The 15,933-nt window shown below is 42.1% G+C and overlaps 1 protein-coding gene across 1 annotated transcript in view; it reads right to left on the reverse strand.

Moving 5' to 3' along the window:
- The window catches only part of CENPF (centromere protein F), a 62,097-nt gene extending 51,759 nt beyond the window's left edge, over positions 1-10,338 (reverse strand). Inside the window, exons 1-3 of the mRNA XM_043923436.1 lie at positions 10,206-10,338; positions 7,415-7,617; positions 6,252-6,448 (exon numbers count right to left, since the gene is read on the reverse strand). Coding sequence (XP_043779371.1) covers positions 6,252-6,448; positions 7,415-7,576 — 359 coding nt within the window. The 5' untranslated portion in view covers positions 7,577-7,617; positions 10,206-10,338. The remainder of the gene's footprint in view (positions 1-6,251; positions 6,449-7,414; positions 7,618-10,205) is intronic.
- Positions 10,339-15,933: the final 5,595 nt, after the last annotated feature.

Below are 15,933 nucleotides of genomic sequence, written 5' to 3' on the forward strand. Positions count from 1 at the left end.
ATCTATAATAACCACTATCATAGCAAAGGAGAGTTGGGAGAGTTGGGACACATTCCAACCAAATTTTATATTCTAGGCCAAAGAAAGACACAGTGCAACCAAAAAAAAAAAAAACCCCAGAACTTAAACACAGGAGGACATTGCTATCATTGAAGCAGGGGCTCAAATCTTGAAACTAGATAACATTACATATAATATTGTCATTATATTAATAATATAGACTTTGGCAAGATCCTTTTGACCTACCTTTTAGAGAAATGAAGATAAAAAGAAAAATAAACAAATGGGACCTAATTAAACTTAAAAGCTTTTGCGCAGCCAAGGAAACCATAAACAAGATGATGAAAAGACAACCCTCAGAATGGGAGAAAATACTTGCAAGTGAAGCAACTGACTAAAGATTAATCTCCAAAATATACAAGCAGCTCATGGAGTTCAGTATAAAACAACAACAGCAGGGCTTTCCTGGTGGCTCAGTGGTAAAGAATTCACCTGCCAATGTAGGAGACATGGGTTCGATCCCTGATCCAGGAAGATCCCACGTGCTGTGGAGCAACTAAGCCCATGCCCCACAACTACTAAGCCTGTGCTCTAGAGCCCGGGAGCTGCAGCTACCGAAGCCCGCGTGCCCTAGAGTCTGTGCCCCACAAGAGAGGGCCCCTGCTCATCGCAGCTGGAAAAAAGCCGGCGTGGCAACAAAGACCCAACACACCCAAAAATAAATATAAAAGTAAAAATTATTTTTTTAAAATATCAAAAAATGAAAAAAAAAAAAAATCAAAAAATGGAAGATCTAAACAGACATTTCTCCAAAAGAGACAGATAGATGGCCAACATGAAAAGATTCTCAACATCACTCCTTATTAGAGAAATGCAGATCAAACTACAGTCAGGTTATCCCCTCACACAGGTCAGACCAGCCATCATCAAAAAATCTACAAACAATAAATGCTGTAGAGGATGTGGAAAAAAGAAAACCCTCCTGCACTGTTGGTGGAATGTAAATTGATACAACCACTGTAGAGAACAGTACTGAGGTTCCTTAAAAAACTAAAAGCTACCATATGACCCAGCAACCCCACTACTGGGCATATACCTTGAGAAAACCATAATTCAAAAAGACACATGTACCCCATGTTAGGGCTTCACCAGTGGCTCAGGAGTAAAGAATCCGCCTGCAATCCAAGAGACATGGGTTCAATCCCTGGGTTGGGAGGATCCCCTGGAGAAGGGAATGGCTACCCAATCCAGTCTTTTTTGCCTGGGAAATCCCATGGACAGAGGAGCCTGGCAGGCTACAGTCCATGGGGGTCGCAGAAGAGTCAGACACAACCTAGTGACTGAACAACGACAACCCCAATCATTCACTGCGGCACTAGTTACAACAGCCAGTTCAGGGAATCAGCCTAAATGTCCACAGACAAATGAACGGATAAAAAAGATGTACAAATATACAAGTATTACTCAGCCACAAAAGGGAAAGAAATTGGGTCATCTGTAGTGATATGGATGAACCCAGAGTCTGTCACAAGAGAGTGAAGTATGCCAGAAAGAATAAAACAAGTATCATATATTAACACATATATAAGGAATCTAGAAAAATGGTACTGATGAACCTATTTGCCAGGCAGAAACAGAGATGTAGAGAATGGACTTGTGGACAGAGGAGGAAGGACAGGGTTGGTGAATGAAGAGAGTAGTATTGATATATATACACTACCACGTATAAGATACATAGCTAGCGGGAAGCTGCTCTATACCACAGGGAACTCGCTTAGCGCTCCGTGATGACCTACAGGGCTGGGAGGGAGGCTTAAGAGGGTCAGCATATATGTATACTTACGGCTGATTCACACTGTTGTTCAGCAGAAACTACCACAGTATTATAAAGCAATTATACTCCAGTTAAAAATTAAATAAGTAGAAAATTTAAATAAATAAAAACATAGCCTTGATATACATACTATGCCTTTTATGACATTTTTTAAATGCACATATAAAAATCAAGTAACTTCATGCATGTAGAAAAGATACTGGCAGGAAACTGTCCCAAAGAAATGAAGAAAGTGAGCTAAACACAATCATTCTCAGTATGTGTGGAGCATTGGTTCCAAGACCCCTGGAGATGACAAATATCCAGGATGCTCAAGTCCCTTATGTAGAATTAGCAGTAGTACCGTCAGCCCTTCATATCGTTAGGTGTAGAACCTGAGGATGCAGAGAACCTGAACTGTACGTGTGTCCAGTATCCTTACCATTTAAGTTCTAACACCCTTCAAGAGAACGCAATTCTTGCAGCTTGCCCAGTGTCTCTGGTTTTCCCTTAACACAAGAAATAAAATGAAGCTCCTCGTACAATTGCTAATGATGGGCACCATTCTCTCTGCCAAGGACACATTAATCAAAGCAGGAAGGGAAGAAAGGAATAAAGGAAGGGCCTCAGTGCGCTAGCTCCTCCCGGATCTAAATTCAATCCGAGAAGGAAGTAATGTATGAGCTGAAAATGGTTATTCAGCAAATCAAATCACCTTCAAATTCATAATAGATAACACCTCTCCAACAAAAATGTTCTATTAGTGTAAAAATAATAACAAGAAATAAATGAATTCAATCTTAATATTTCACTCAATATTTTTGATATTATCATTTCAACGTACCATCAATGCAAAAATCATTAATAAGGTATTTTACATGTTTTTGTACTAAATCTTCAGAATTTGGAGTTCACTGCCTATTTCCAGCACACCTCCATTTACATTAACCACATTTCAAGTGTCCCATGGCCACATGTAGCCAGTGGTGACCATATTGGACACTGCAGGTCTATAGACTTCCCAAGGGGTAAAAGGTTGGTGACTCCAGAGAGAAATTTTGAAGGAACTTGCGAAATTGGTGTTTCTTTTCCCTCTCAAATTCACATCTTATCCCCTTTTCCCTATCTTTTCATTTGAAAAAGTTTATTAATTTTAAATATTATATAAAAATATACCCTGCTGTTATTTTTATAAACCTTTGTATCGCCTGTCTCCTAGGGAAAAAAAACACAAACTATCACCACTAAAAAAAAAATGTACTAAATTAAGCTCTTTTCTACTAGGTTTAATTTACCCAAGCATCTCTTCCTCAAATGTTAAAATATGAATGTTTCTGTCTAAATTATTAACATCAATATTTCTAACATTGGCACCCAAAATGTTCTTTTCAAAGAAATAATTATTCCAGCATACTGAAGTGAACTTCCTATTTCCCAAGCACCTGCTTTCCAAAACAAATGCTTCTTTCATTTATTCATTCAACAAGTATTCGAGGACTTGCAATTGCCAGGTGCTAGGAATACAGTGATGAACAAGCCAAACAAAGATAAAGTTTAGGAAAACAAAGAACAAAAGACATTTATTTATCATTCTAACATTGCAACTTAATAGCCACCTTACCACACGGATAGAAAACAAAATTAGAAAAAGATGGCTATGTACCTAAGCTATCATCCTCATAAAAAGACAAGCAGACAATCAACCCTTGGTACCTGCAGAAGGTTGGGTCTAGGACCCTCTTAAATACTAAAGGGCTTCCCATGTGTCTCAGCTGGTAAAGAATCCACCTGCAATGCGGGAGACCTGGGCTTGATCCCTGGGTTGGAAAGATCCCCTGAAGGGAAAGGCTACCCACTCCAGTATTCTGGCCTGGAGAATTCCAGGGACTGTATAGTCCATGGGGTTGCAAAGAGTCGGAGAGGACTGAGCGACTTGCACTTTCACCTTAAATACTAAAATGTGCAAAGGTTCAACTCTCATATTAAATCACATAGGTAGCATTTGCATAATAACCTATGCACATCATCCTGCACATTTTAAATCACCTCTAGGTTACTTATAATACCTAATATAATGTATATACTATGTTAATAGTTGTCAGCATGCAAATTTAATTTTTGCTTTTGGAACTCTCTGGAATTTTTTCTTCAAATATTTTTGACCCTAGTTGGTTGAATCTGTGGATGCAGAACTCATAGATATGAAGAATCAACTCTTAATTTTTAAATGTTTTACCTTTCACAAATATGTTTGCTTTGTAGGTAGAATTAAGATAACTGCAAGCTATGCCTGGAAAAAAGTTCTTGGTATCAAAATACTTATTAATTACAAACGGAAAAACAGTAATTTACAATCCAGAAATTCAGGTAACACCCTAACCAAGTGATGGTTTAAAAGTCAAACTGAATCATGTACCCTCTGATATGAGGCACTGAGAAAGGCATGTCACTAGTTCTGTGACACTCTTACCAAAAATTCACAGCCTCAATCTGACCCAGTGATTCTCTCTCCAGGATGACTTTGCCCTCCCAAAGGGCATTTGGCAGTGCCTGGTGACATTTCTGACTGTCAAAATTTGGAGATGGGGTAAGTGCTACTGGTATCTAGTGAGTGGAGGCCAGAAATTCCACATATCCTATGGTGAACAGGGCAGCCTTCCACAACAAAGAATAATCCAGTCCAAAGTGTCAACTCTGCCATTGTTGAAAAACAGCAGACAAATCCAAATGAGTTCTATTTTACAATAAAGGGGTCTAGTGCTCCTTAAAAATGTCAAAGTCACAAAAGTCAAAAAACCATCACAGCTTAAGGAGAAAAGAAAACATCCACTAAATGCAACATGGAATCCTGGCTCAGATCCTGGAGTAGAAAAAGGACATTCCTGGAAAAATGAGTGTATGGACATGACTGGAAAAATGAGAGAAATTCTAATAAGATCTATAGTTAATAGTATTGAATTAACATTAATTTCCTGTTTGGTCATTTTACCCTGGTTATGTAAGGTGTTAACTGGTTCTGGAAGTGTAAAGTTATTTAAAAACAAAACTTATTCTTAAAATTTCTAGGGGAACATTCACAGAAATTAACATGGGGCAATTTGCTAGTCTTTTTTGCTTTTAATCTTCCACTATTAGAATGAGAAGATTCCATTTATAAGCTAGGAGTGCTCAAGTCCCACTAAACTTATTTTTTGATTAATGCCTCTAGTTGTTTGGGGACTTTTTTTTAAATGGAAAAATAGTAATAAGCACTTTTTAAAAAATTGGTCAAAGAAAAAAATTGGTCAAATATGGCATTGAAATTGGTGGGTTTCTTCCCATTTAACAAGTATTTTATTGGTTGCCTTTTATAAGACAAGCAGTTTTATTTTTTTTATTGGAGTATAATTGCTTTGCAATGTTGTGCTTCGTTTCTGCTGCATAATAAAGTGAATCAGCTATATGGATATATTCCCTTCCCTCTTAGACCTCCCTCCTACCCCCACTCCCCCATCCCAACCCATATAGGTCTTCTCAGAGCACTGAGCTGAGTTCCCTATGCTCTATAGTAAAGTAGGTTCCAACCAGCTAGCTATTTCATACAAGGTAGTGTATGTATGTCAATCCCAATTTCCCCACCCCCACCTTCCCCAACCGTCCACGTGTTTCCAGGGCAGGAAGAGAGATGCAGTCATAGAGAATGAAATCAATGAGCTGATTATGTAATGCATAGGTCTCTATGCATTACAGGTCTCTCGGATGGGGATCTCGGTGGGAAAGTCTTGCAGACTTCACTTCCCTCCTCTCCAGCTGAGATTCCGTGGCACCCAACTTCACTCACTCTCTTCCACATCCTCAATTACTCCACTGTCTTCTAGCCCATCACCCTTGCCCCCAAACCCTAAATCAATCCTCTTGGATATCTTCTCAGCATTTATACCCCACATGCTAAAGAAGAAAAAAAAACCCTCATACAATGCTACAGACTGGTCCTACTATAAATTCCTGGCCTCCAATCTTAACTGCGCTCTCGCTGCTCCCCATCTTTGGGAATTCCCCAGTTCTCATTCTCTACAGCAGCTTTTCCACACAGAGAAGACACATGCCATCAATAGAAGCCACGTTTCAACTTCCCTGCATCTTTCCAGTAACCACTGTTGACAGTTTGGGTATTTATGATTGCACCCCGCTAGTAACACAGACCTTGGCACATGAGGCAGCTTAATAAACATCTATTGAATAAGTAAATGAATAAGCCAGCAACCATTTAATGAATTCACACGGCCCTGAGCCTGCAACAACATGACTGAAGCATATGAGAATTAATTTTCCCCAAATCATTGTTCATTCCACTGGAAAGGAAAAACCTTCAATATGTAATAATAACACCATGAAAAGGATGCACCTGATAAATACATATAAAGATATCCATAATAAATACTATTCCCCAAAAAGTTACCTTTTAAGTTCCTGTTCCAGCTTTTCTATTTGTTTTTTGCTCGAGTTCAGTTGACCTTCTTGGAAATTCACTTGTGACTCTTTGACTTGAAGTTCATGAGAAATCTTCTGCTTAGTCTTCTCCAGATTTTCACATATTTCCATCAAGCTTTGGTTCTCCCTTTTCAGGTTTGCACCCTCTGTTTTTTCATTCTCAACCTAGTGGGGATTGTTCAAAAGGAAATACATCACTTACTCATGAACTTACCAGACATTATCTGTGAATCTGAGTCTAATCCTGATGACTAATTTTCTGAAATATTATTGTAATAATCCAGAAGTCAATGCTTGATGAACAGAGAAATCCTAGGTGATCTCATTTTGAAGTTTATTGACAAAAGTTTTACAAAGTCATGTATTACACTGTCTTTGGTTAGGTCTACACACACCGATCCTAGAGAGGCTTTAATATGCTTTCAAGAATTAAAAAACATTAACCTATAAACCCTCTCTTAGCTACTCATTTTTAAGTTCAGCTGCCAAAGCCAGTAAGTATAAGAAATTGAAAAATTCTCCCACTAGCAAAAACATTTTAGAAGCAGCAATTGTATTACTACTCTAGTATGAAAGAGTACTATTTAAGTTTCCATTTACTAGTCCTGGAGAGATCTGGGAACTCCACAATGAAAGCTCACTGTCAGAAAGCAGTATCTAGGAGACTTCTTTGGTGATCCAGTGGTTAAGACTCTGAGTTTCCACTGCAGGGAGTGTAGGTTCGATCCCCAGTCAGGGAACTAAGATCCCACATGCCTCACAGCCACCCTCCCCCCCCCAAAAAAAGCAGTATCTATTTGGGCTGCAAAGTGTTCTGATACTGACCCCAGATTCAGAGCCAGAGACTTTTGGCCATGTTGGTGCAGAATGCAAAAGCGATGTCCAATTCATGGTCCCTAACAGAAGTGAAAATGGAATTCAGCATCCCTACACACGAGCACATAAGCAGAAATGAGGACAGAGAATGCAGAAGTAAGGTAATCACAATAAAAAAGACTCAATAGAGGAGAGGAGGGAGGATAACCACCTGCAGACAGCAAAATCACTTTTCTCTAAATTAAAAAGACCAAGAGGAAACTGTTAATCCAAATAATGAGTGAACAGTTGTAAAACCCAGCATCTCAGTGATACCTTCTGTTTTTGCTTTTGCAGCGCAGCCTCCAGGGTCTCGAGCTGGAACTGCCTCTGCTGCCTTTCTTTCTTCAGTTTGTCGAGCTGGCCTTCGAGCTCTTGAATCTTCTGAAGAGCTCTTGTAGGCAGGCCTTCCTTCCATTCTTCCAAAGCCCAGCTCATTTTGCTCTCCTTTCTTTATGACCCCAACATTTATAAACAAACTGAAAAGAATAAACAGACTGTTGATCCTACCACGGTAAAAGAAAACTTACAGTCTCAGAATCGAACTAATCTACATAACCACCTCTAAGAATCAAATTTCAAAACTTCTTTCAAAAGATAACAAAGTATAGCTTCCACCTAGCCACCCTCTGCAAGGTGACTCCCAATAACTCTGACTGTGAAGTAGTACACAATATGCTCGTTTGGTTTCACCTTGCTTTCTGTTTTCCTTATTTCTCATTTTTCACTTCTTACTAGGCTACCAGTCAGTTCGTTTTCATTATACAAGGTATGAATATTTTGCTATAAGGTTTCTGGGGAAATTGGTCTTATAGGACAAATAAGATACATAAGTTATTTTGCAAACGCTCATCTTTCTACTCTTCACGTCATTAATTCCCACTCATACTCCGTCCCTCTTCCTCCAGGAAGACTTCCCTGAGGACATCCATCATAATCTGGTATTTTCTCTCCATCAGAGTCTCTCATGATACAGGTACCTCCTCCTCCTCCCACGTGGTTATCATTTGTTGAGTCAGTGCATGAAAGAACAAAGTGTGAATGCCATACTAGCACTAGAATCACTGCAAAATGCAGTTAAGTCATTCTCCAGACCAACCGTGACCAGGAATCAGGTATATAGCCTTAGTGATTCAAATTCCTTCTCAGCTATAGACAAGATGTGTGGCCTTGGGCATGTTATTTAACAGGTCTGTGCTCGGGTTTCCAGGTTTGGGAATAATAATGGTGGTGACTCCCTAAACCTTTGGAACACTATCTCCTGATAAGCTTTCCATACATATTAGCTATTATATTAGTTCCTGAAAAACACTTTTTTGTTTGTATATTGCTACCTATGGTACCAAGACAGAAATGGCCTACCTCTTTCTCGGACATATCTTAGAAAATTTAAAACAGCTGAGAGAAAAGTATGGTAATTATTCTCTTCTCAGCCTTTGGAACTCAAACGGAAGAAAAAAAAGCATTCATTTTCCAGTTATTTTAGCAAGAGGATGAGAATCTGTTTTTTTACTAAGTGAAGTCCACAACCATTTTGGTGTTTTGTTTCAATCGACTTCATCAAGGAAATTTATCAGCATGATTAAAAATTAGTTGAAAAAAAAATTAGTTGATGAAAGTACTACGAATAATTTTTTTCCAAAAATTAAAAGAGAAGCAAGGGTCTCCGAAAGCACATAATTTCAAGCCTTAGAAAGTTGTTTTCTCTGCCATTCTCCCCTCCCCCTTAATTCTTTGAACACAGTGTCGTAAACCCCATTCCCATCTACCCAAAAACTACTTCAAGGAGTCTCACGCCACTCCAGCAACAAAGACAGTTTACACTTCCCCAATAGGCAACCTCATCTATTATAAACTAGCTAGTTCATTCAGGAGTTCAGGGGTGCCTTCAGAGGCACTATAACTCCTAAACAATTCTGCCAGCCATGGAAGGCATTACATCAAGACATCATAGCAAACAAAATATTAAAAGGAGCAATTTAAAAAGATGATACAGACGATGGAAATAAACAGAAGGACGACTGGCCAGTTAAATGCTTTTCCATTTCCAAGTCTAAGATACAACAAAACATAAATGGTTAAAGCAACCAACAGACCCAAGCTAATTTTGATTACAGGGGACTTCGACAGATTTAAGGTATCAATCATTCAACAATCTATATGGAACCACTGGGGCAACAGGACAAAAAAAAAAACAATGTAAACCTCAAGATGAAACGGGCAAAGGGGGTAGGGGGTGGGGTGATGAAGAAAAGCCCAGGATGTCAAGGTTCCTGCCAAAAGGATTTGCAGGACTACGCTCATTCCAAAAATGTTCTATCTTAACCAAGTGGAGGACACTTTCCATGCCCGAATCACTGAACCCCAAAGAAACTCTTTTGTGACGCGCACATCACGCACTGCAGGCCGGGTTCACACGTTCCCTTTATCAGAATCCCCCATCTCCAAGAAACCCGAGTCCCCGCCGAAAGTGCTACCGCGGAGCCTGTAAGTGAAAACTCTGCCTGCGCCTCCAGACCAAGCTCGGGAACAGGCCTCAAAGTCATTTATTTCTGAGTCCTCATCCCATATATAGCGCAAGCCAGGTCCACAGGCGCAGTCCAAGAAATGCGAAAATAAAAGGAAGGCAAGAGAGAAAAGCTCTCGCAACGAACAACAGGCACACCAAACCGCTGCCCAGATCAAAACCCTCAAATCCCAAGTTTGCATCTCCTCCAAGCGACAAAACACTGATGTCCACATTTCAAACAGGAGGTCTAGAAAGGCTGCCAGTGAAATACCTACTGAGCTTCAAGTCCCTTTCCGTACAGAGGAATGTTTCCCCCAAAGGGCGAAGCAAGGTCTCCTGACACTAGTGCAAGCCCACTTTCACCGGGAGCACAGGGGCGCCGAGACCCCTAAGAACCTGGCCCGGGGCCGATTCTCTAGGCCCTCGGGTGGGAGGAGACAGCGGCCTCAGCGCCCAGAAGCGCCATCCCACAGGGATCGCCGCCCAGGAGCCCCCAGCACAAGGCCCGCGGCTCCCTCACGCCCGCCGCCAGAGCTGGGACCCAAGGAGAACACTCACCTTGCTGGCAGGAAAGGACAAACAACCCTTCTGAAAGGCGAGTCCTTGTCCAGCCTCGGCGAGCTGGAGCACAGAGGCCAATTCAAACTGCCCGCGACCGCCACCCGTTTCCGATTCGAGCGCTTCCGGCCTCCCAGACTGAACTCGGCTCCAAGCCTATTGGTCACTATCAGAGGTTATGAGCCAATCGGCTTCCGCGTAGTCGAACGGCTGCCTCTGATTGGCCCTTTCGGATGGATTTAAAAATCAAGCCAAGCCCGCAGAGGGGCTGGGGCTGGTGCTACAGGGTTTTTTGTTGTTGTGGGGAGGCGGAGCCCACGTGCTTTAGCTGAGGCTGGGAGGCGTTAGGAACCGCTGTTTCCTCCAGCGCCAGGGAATGGGATGGCGGATTAGGAGGGTGTGGTCTATCGGCTACAGCCAGCGGGAGAGGGGTGCCAGGTGAAAACTTTTTAATACTTCACACGCGTATCTACTTACTTATTAAATATATAATTTAGGACATATCTACTAAAGTACTATTCTGCCAGACATTCTTCGTCCTGTGTCATTCCTAACAATTCTTTAGGAAAGTATTCTTGTTTTTATTTAAAAGTTAACTGAGGCACACAGAGGCTAAGTCTTTTGAAATTGAATCTAGAAGATGCAGGGTCTCACAGGTGATTCGAAGCATTTGTTATCTGCCATTCCAGGGGAGAAGATTGTACCCAGAAAAATCGTGAACATATGATGTAACCCCCTCTTTTCTTATGAAGCTCCCTAGTAATGTGTGTACTTATGTACCCTAAACTAAAAATAATTGACTTCCCTAGTGGTTCAGTAGTAAAGAACCTGTGTGCCAATGCAGGAGACGTGGCTTTCCATCTCTGAGTGGGGAAGATCCTGTGGTGAAGAAAATGGCAACCCACTCCAGTATTCTTGCCTGGAGAATCCCATGGACAGAGGAGCCTGGCAGGCTACAGTCCCTGGGTTAGCAAAAACAATCCGACAGGACTTAGCTACTAAACAACAGCAACAAACTAAAAATAAGCCTCTAAAGACAGGATCAAAACAATGAATTGTTAAATTACTATTTCTCTGACACTATTGTGTTCCTCAATAAATTCCAGCCTTTCTGCTTACCTTCCATTAGACTATTCCTGCAGCCCCTTATCTTTCACTGAAAGTTTACTCATCCTTCAACCCAACTCAAATGCCACTTTCTTCTTAAAATTTTTGCTTTTCCCACCCACCCCTTGAAATAATTCCCTAGACCTTTCCTAGACTTTGGCTTATACTTCACTATAAGGATTTTTGCTGTGTTTTTAAATGGATGGATAGATAAATATAGGTATACATATAGCTATCTATTTTTGTCTGGCTCCCCCTGCAGACTCAGAAATTCTTGTAAGGTAAAATCTTTTTGAATTCATCTTTACATTCCTAGCAACTCCCTAGTAACCTTGCACATCATAACTTAAAATTATCTTGGCAAGTAAAACTGCCAGCTGGAGAAAGGCCTTCTTCTCCACTCTCCTTGAAAGCCCTAGGGAGAGAGGGGGGAGCAGGTAGGGGAGGAGAACTTTTCTCAGACACTGCTCCATGAGTCTAGTATGTGTTCCGGGATTTGAACCAAATTCCAATAATAGTTACAGCTGCATTGTTTTCCAGGGTAATTATTCAACTATTTATTAGCTGTCAAAGGAAAACAGAACTAGAAAGAACAGAACAGAGCAGCCTGGTAGGCTACAGTCCATGGGATCACAAAGAGTCAGACACAGTTGAGCTCATGAGCGTATGTTGTGAAGTTAGGGTTGATATTTTTACATTTTCTCATCTAGAGATGCAGTTATTCTACCACTATTTGTTGAAAAGATTATCCTTTCTTTTTTGAAAGCGCCTTTGTTGAAAATTCACTGAATATACAAATAAGGATTATTTGTGCCTCTCTTGTGTTTTACTGATCTATATTATCTATATATCTGTAACACGCTGTTTTGATTACTGCCACCTTATAGTAAGTCATGAAATTAGGTAACATCAATTCTTGATTTACATTGTGATCTTTTAAAATTGTGTCATCTATTCTAGGGCCTTTATCTTTCTAAAAGAAAGTAGAATAATAATATAAATTTTTCCAGGAGTCTTCTGGAATTTTGATTGAGATTATATTCCTCGGTGAAAGATTAGTGGTCAACACACTTGGATTTCACTTAATTTATGCCACCAGAAATATTCAAGCGTTGGCCCAGCAGAAAGCTGAGAGCCACTACTGTGGATTCAAGGAGGGGCTCTGTGTGTGGCCACGTCCTCTGTAAACCTAACAATGCTAGAGATGACTATAACAGAAAAGGCCAACCTGCTGGCAAGCATCAGGGAGCGATTCGTCGCACAGACTCCCTAGCATCCTGGAGCAAGGCCATGTTTTTTCCATAGAGAATGACTCACCATCTGAAAAAAGCATCCTGATATGCTGCTGTCTTTATTAAAGACCGAGCACCTGACCTGAGAACATCAGATGTGTCCATCACTTAGCTATGTGTTGTCAGACCCACTAAGTCAGGGGTTCTAGTGGGTACAGCAGCAAGCCATTCTATGATGGGGTCCAAGCAGGTCCAAAGGGCATAAATAACTTACATAAATAAGTGGCCATAGGTCACCTGTTCTGTTTCACCAAGGCTTTGTCTCAGCGGACATCTGAGATCTTACAGCGCGTGCGTGTGCGCTCAGTGGCTTCCTCATGTCTGACTGTTTGCAACTTCATGGACTGTGTAACCCACCCAGCTCCTCTGTCCAGGGGATTTTTCCAGGCAAGAATACTGAAGGGGGTCAACATTCCCTTCTCCAGGGTATCTTCCCAACCCAGGGATGGAACCCGCGTCCCTTGCACTGCAGGCAGATTATTTTAGGTTCCCGCAAACAAGCCAACAGAGGAGAAAATGCCTGATCCTCATTCACAGATGGCTTGGCTCAATGTGCTGGTGATCACCCAGCTGATCACATCACCACCAGCAGGGCAGCGGGGCTTTCAGGACATCCTTGCACACTAGCCATGATGCTCCTGTAGCAGAGACCCTAAGGGGAACTCCCCGAGCAGGGAGTCTGCTGAGGGGAGAAGCTCTCCCGGCCCTGACCACCAGGCACGGACCAATGCTTCTGCCCCTTAGGGGGCTCTGTCCCTGCAGAGGGCGGCTCTGAGGGTCCTGGCGCCTCAGCTCCAGCTCACGGTGTGCTTCCAGAGCATCAAGGAACCACTGAAAGGTTTTCCCTTTTCCAGTACACAAGAGGTTTTCTTGAAGCAGCATTTTTATCAAGAATGATTTCTTTTTTTTTTAAATAAAGGCTCAATACTTTGAAAACTGTGCTGGCGTGTCCTGAAAGTAAACTGTTGTTCCCTACAGCACCACAAGGGGAACACCCCGTGGGCAGAGCCGTGAGCATAACAGTTGATTGTCTGCTTCACACGGAAGAAAAGGTAGCCCAAGATCAGGATACATCTCTGGGCAAATGATTGACTGATTGATCAGGGGCCTGGAAGGAGCAGGATTAAATTATTAATATTATAAACAGTTTTAGAAAAGGGGGTTATGGGTAGACCTATAGGAAAGAGAACGAAGTCTTTGAGTCTTTGTGTCTTAATGTCAGTACTCACTGAAAAGCATCCACCGCAGAGGAGGCACAACTAGATGGACAAGATGATTGGTCTGAAGGATTGTCCAGTGGATGTCCCCAGTCACCCAAGTGCACAATGATCCCATCATCAGAGCTGCCATGGTATCAGGGATGATGGCTGTAAATGGACCCACCAGCATGGGCTCAGTAAAGCTGGTCTAACCACCATTTCTGGTGCATAATCAACCTGTCATCATTAGACTGACACTGGGCCCTCAGAAACCAAAGTGTAAACAACCAGCTTCTTGATGGCAAGTCAATTGCATTGGATCCCTTCCACTCTGAAGGGCGTGATACCTGCTCCCAATATTGGTTTATCTTCTCTTTCTGCAGGGCCTCTCCTAGCTGTACTGTCTGAAGGGCTTACAGAATACCTGATTAAAAGTCATAGCATCCTGCATAAGATTGCCTCGGGTTAAATGGCAACCCACTCCAGTGTTCTTGCCTGGAGAATCCCAGGGACAGCGGAGTCTGGTGGGCTGCCGTCTATGGGGTCACACAGAGTCGGACACAACTGAAGAGACTTAGCAGCAGCAAGGCGCTCGTTTTATTGAGAAATGTGTACATGACTATGGGGTTTTCTGGTTCTACTGTAGCCAACCTTTTTCTTGGAAGTTGTTGTTCAGTAGCTCAGTCATGTCCAACTCTGTGCAACCCCATGGACTGCAGCAGGCCAGGCTTCCCTGTCCTTTACCATCTCCGGAAACTTGCTCAAATTCATGTCCATTGAGTCAGTGATGCCATCCAACTGTCTCATCTTCTGTTATCCCCTTCTTCTCCCGCCTTCAGTCTTTCCCAGCATCAGGGTCTTTTCCAGTGAGTCAGCTCTTCACATCAGGTGGCCAAAGTATTCCTGGAAGTAGCTGGTCTAATACTGTTTGAGTTGAATTGTGTCTTCCCCCCACCATAAATTCATGTGTTGAAGTGGTAACTCCCAGTAACTCAGAGTGTGACTTTAATTGGAAACAGGGTCATTTCAGATACCATCAGCTTGTAGATGAGGTCATTGATACAGTATGACTATGTCCTTATTAAAAGGAGACCTTCAGAGACAGAGGCACAGGGGGAACACCATGTGGAGAATGGATTTGCGCTGCCACGAGCCAAGGGACACCAACGATTGCTGATAAATGACCAGAAGCTGGGAGAGAAGCATGGAACAGTCTCCCTCACCGCTCTCAGAAGGAACCAATCCTGCCAATGGCAGGATCTCAAACCTCTGGGATACAGAAATCTGAGACAATAAATTTCAGTCATTCTAAACCACCCCGTTGTTTGTACTTTGTTACAGCAGCTTCAGGAAACGAATACAAATACCAGATTGGAATGGCCTATGAACAGCTCAACTAAGGCAACATCCCATAGACCTGGAGGAATACCCTCCATAACTCACTATCTGTATTAACCAACATATCAAGCAGTGTCCCCCATGGCTAGAATCCAGATGCCAAGAAATGGAACAAGAATTCGCCCTTCTCACTACCACTCCCAGTAACCCATTTGTGCTTCCTATTCTAGTGTGGGCTCTACTGCGTAAAGTGGGGAGTGGGTCACACTACTCCTAGTGACACATGAAGGGTTCCACAAAATCAGAAACTGCAACTGATCTCTTTGGTTTCCTTAGGTGGGTGTAACAGCAGGCAAAGAAAGGAGTTACAATACTGGTGAGGTTACTCAGTCTTGATGATCGTAAGAAGCCAGCACTGGTGCTCTGTTAGGGGGCAGTTGAGAATATGCTGGAACTCAGGGGATTCCTTGGGGGACCCTTATGTGTCTTTGTGTTTGATAATAACAGTGAACAAACAATTGCAGTCACTATAGCAAAATAAGGGCAAGACAGTGAAAGGCCTGAGCTCTCAGATAAAGTTCTGGGATTCCCCCACCAGGCAAATAAATTAGACCAGCCAATGCTGGCCAAGGATGAGATCATCCAGAACAAGTGGTAGAGGAGAAAGTTGATGAATATCAGTCATGGCCTTGGGACCAGCAGGCATCTTAACCTTATTCCACTATTTCTTCTGCACAGAGTCCTTTCTAGAAATCGTGGCCACCACCTTGAGGGTACAATGACAACATGAAC

The sequence above is a fragment of the Cervus elaphus genome, chromosome 14 (genome assembly GCF_910594005.1).
Source record: "Cervus elaphus chromosome 14, mCerEla1.1, whole genome shotgun sequence".
Lineage (NCBI taxonomy): Eukaryota > Metazoa > Chordata > Mammalia > Artiodactyla > Cervidae > Cervus > Cervus elaphus.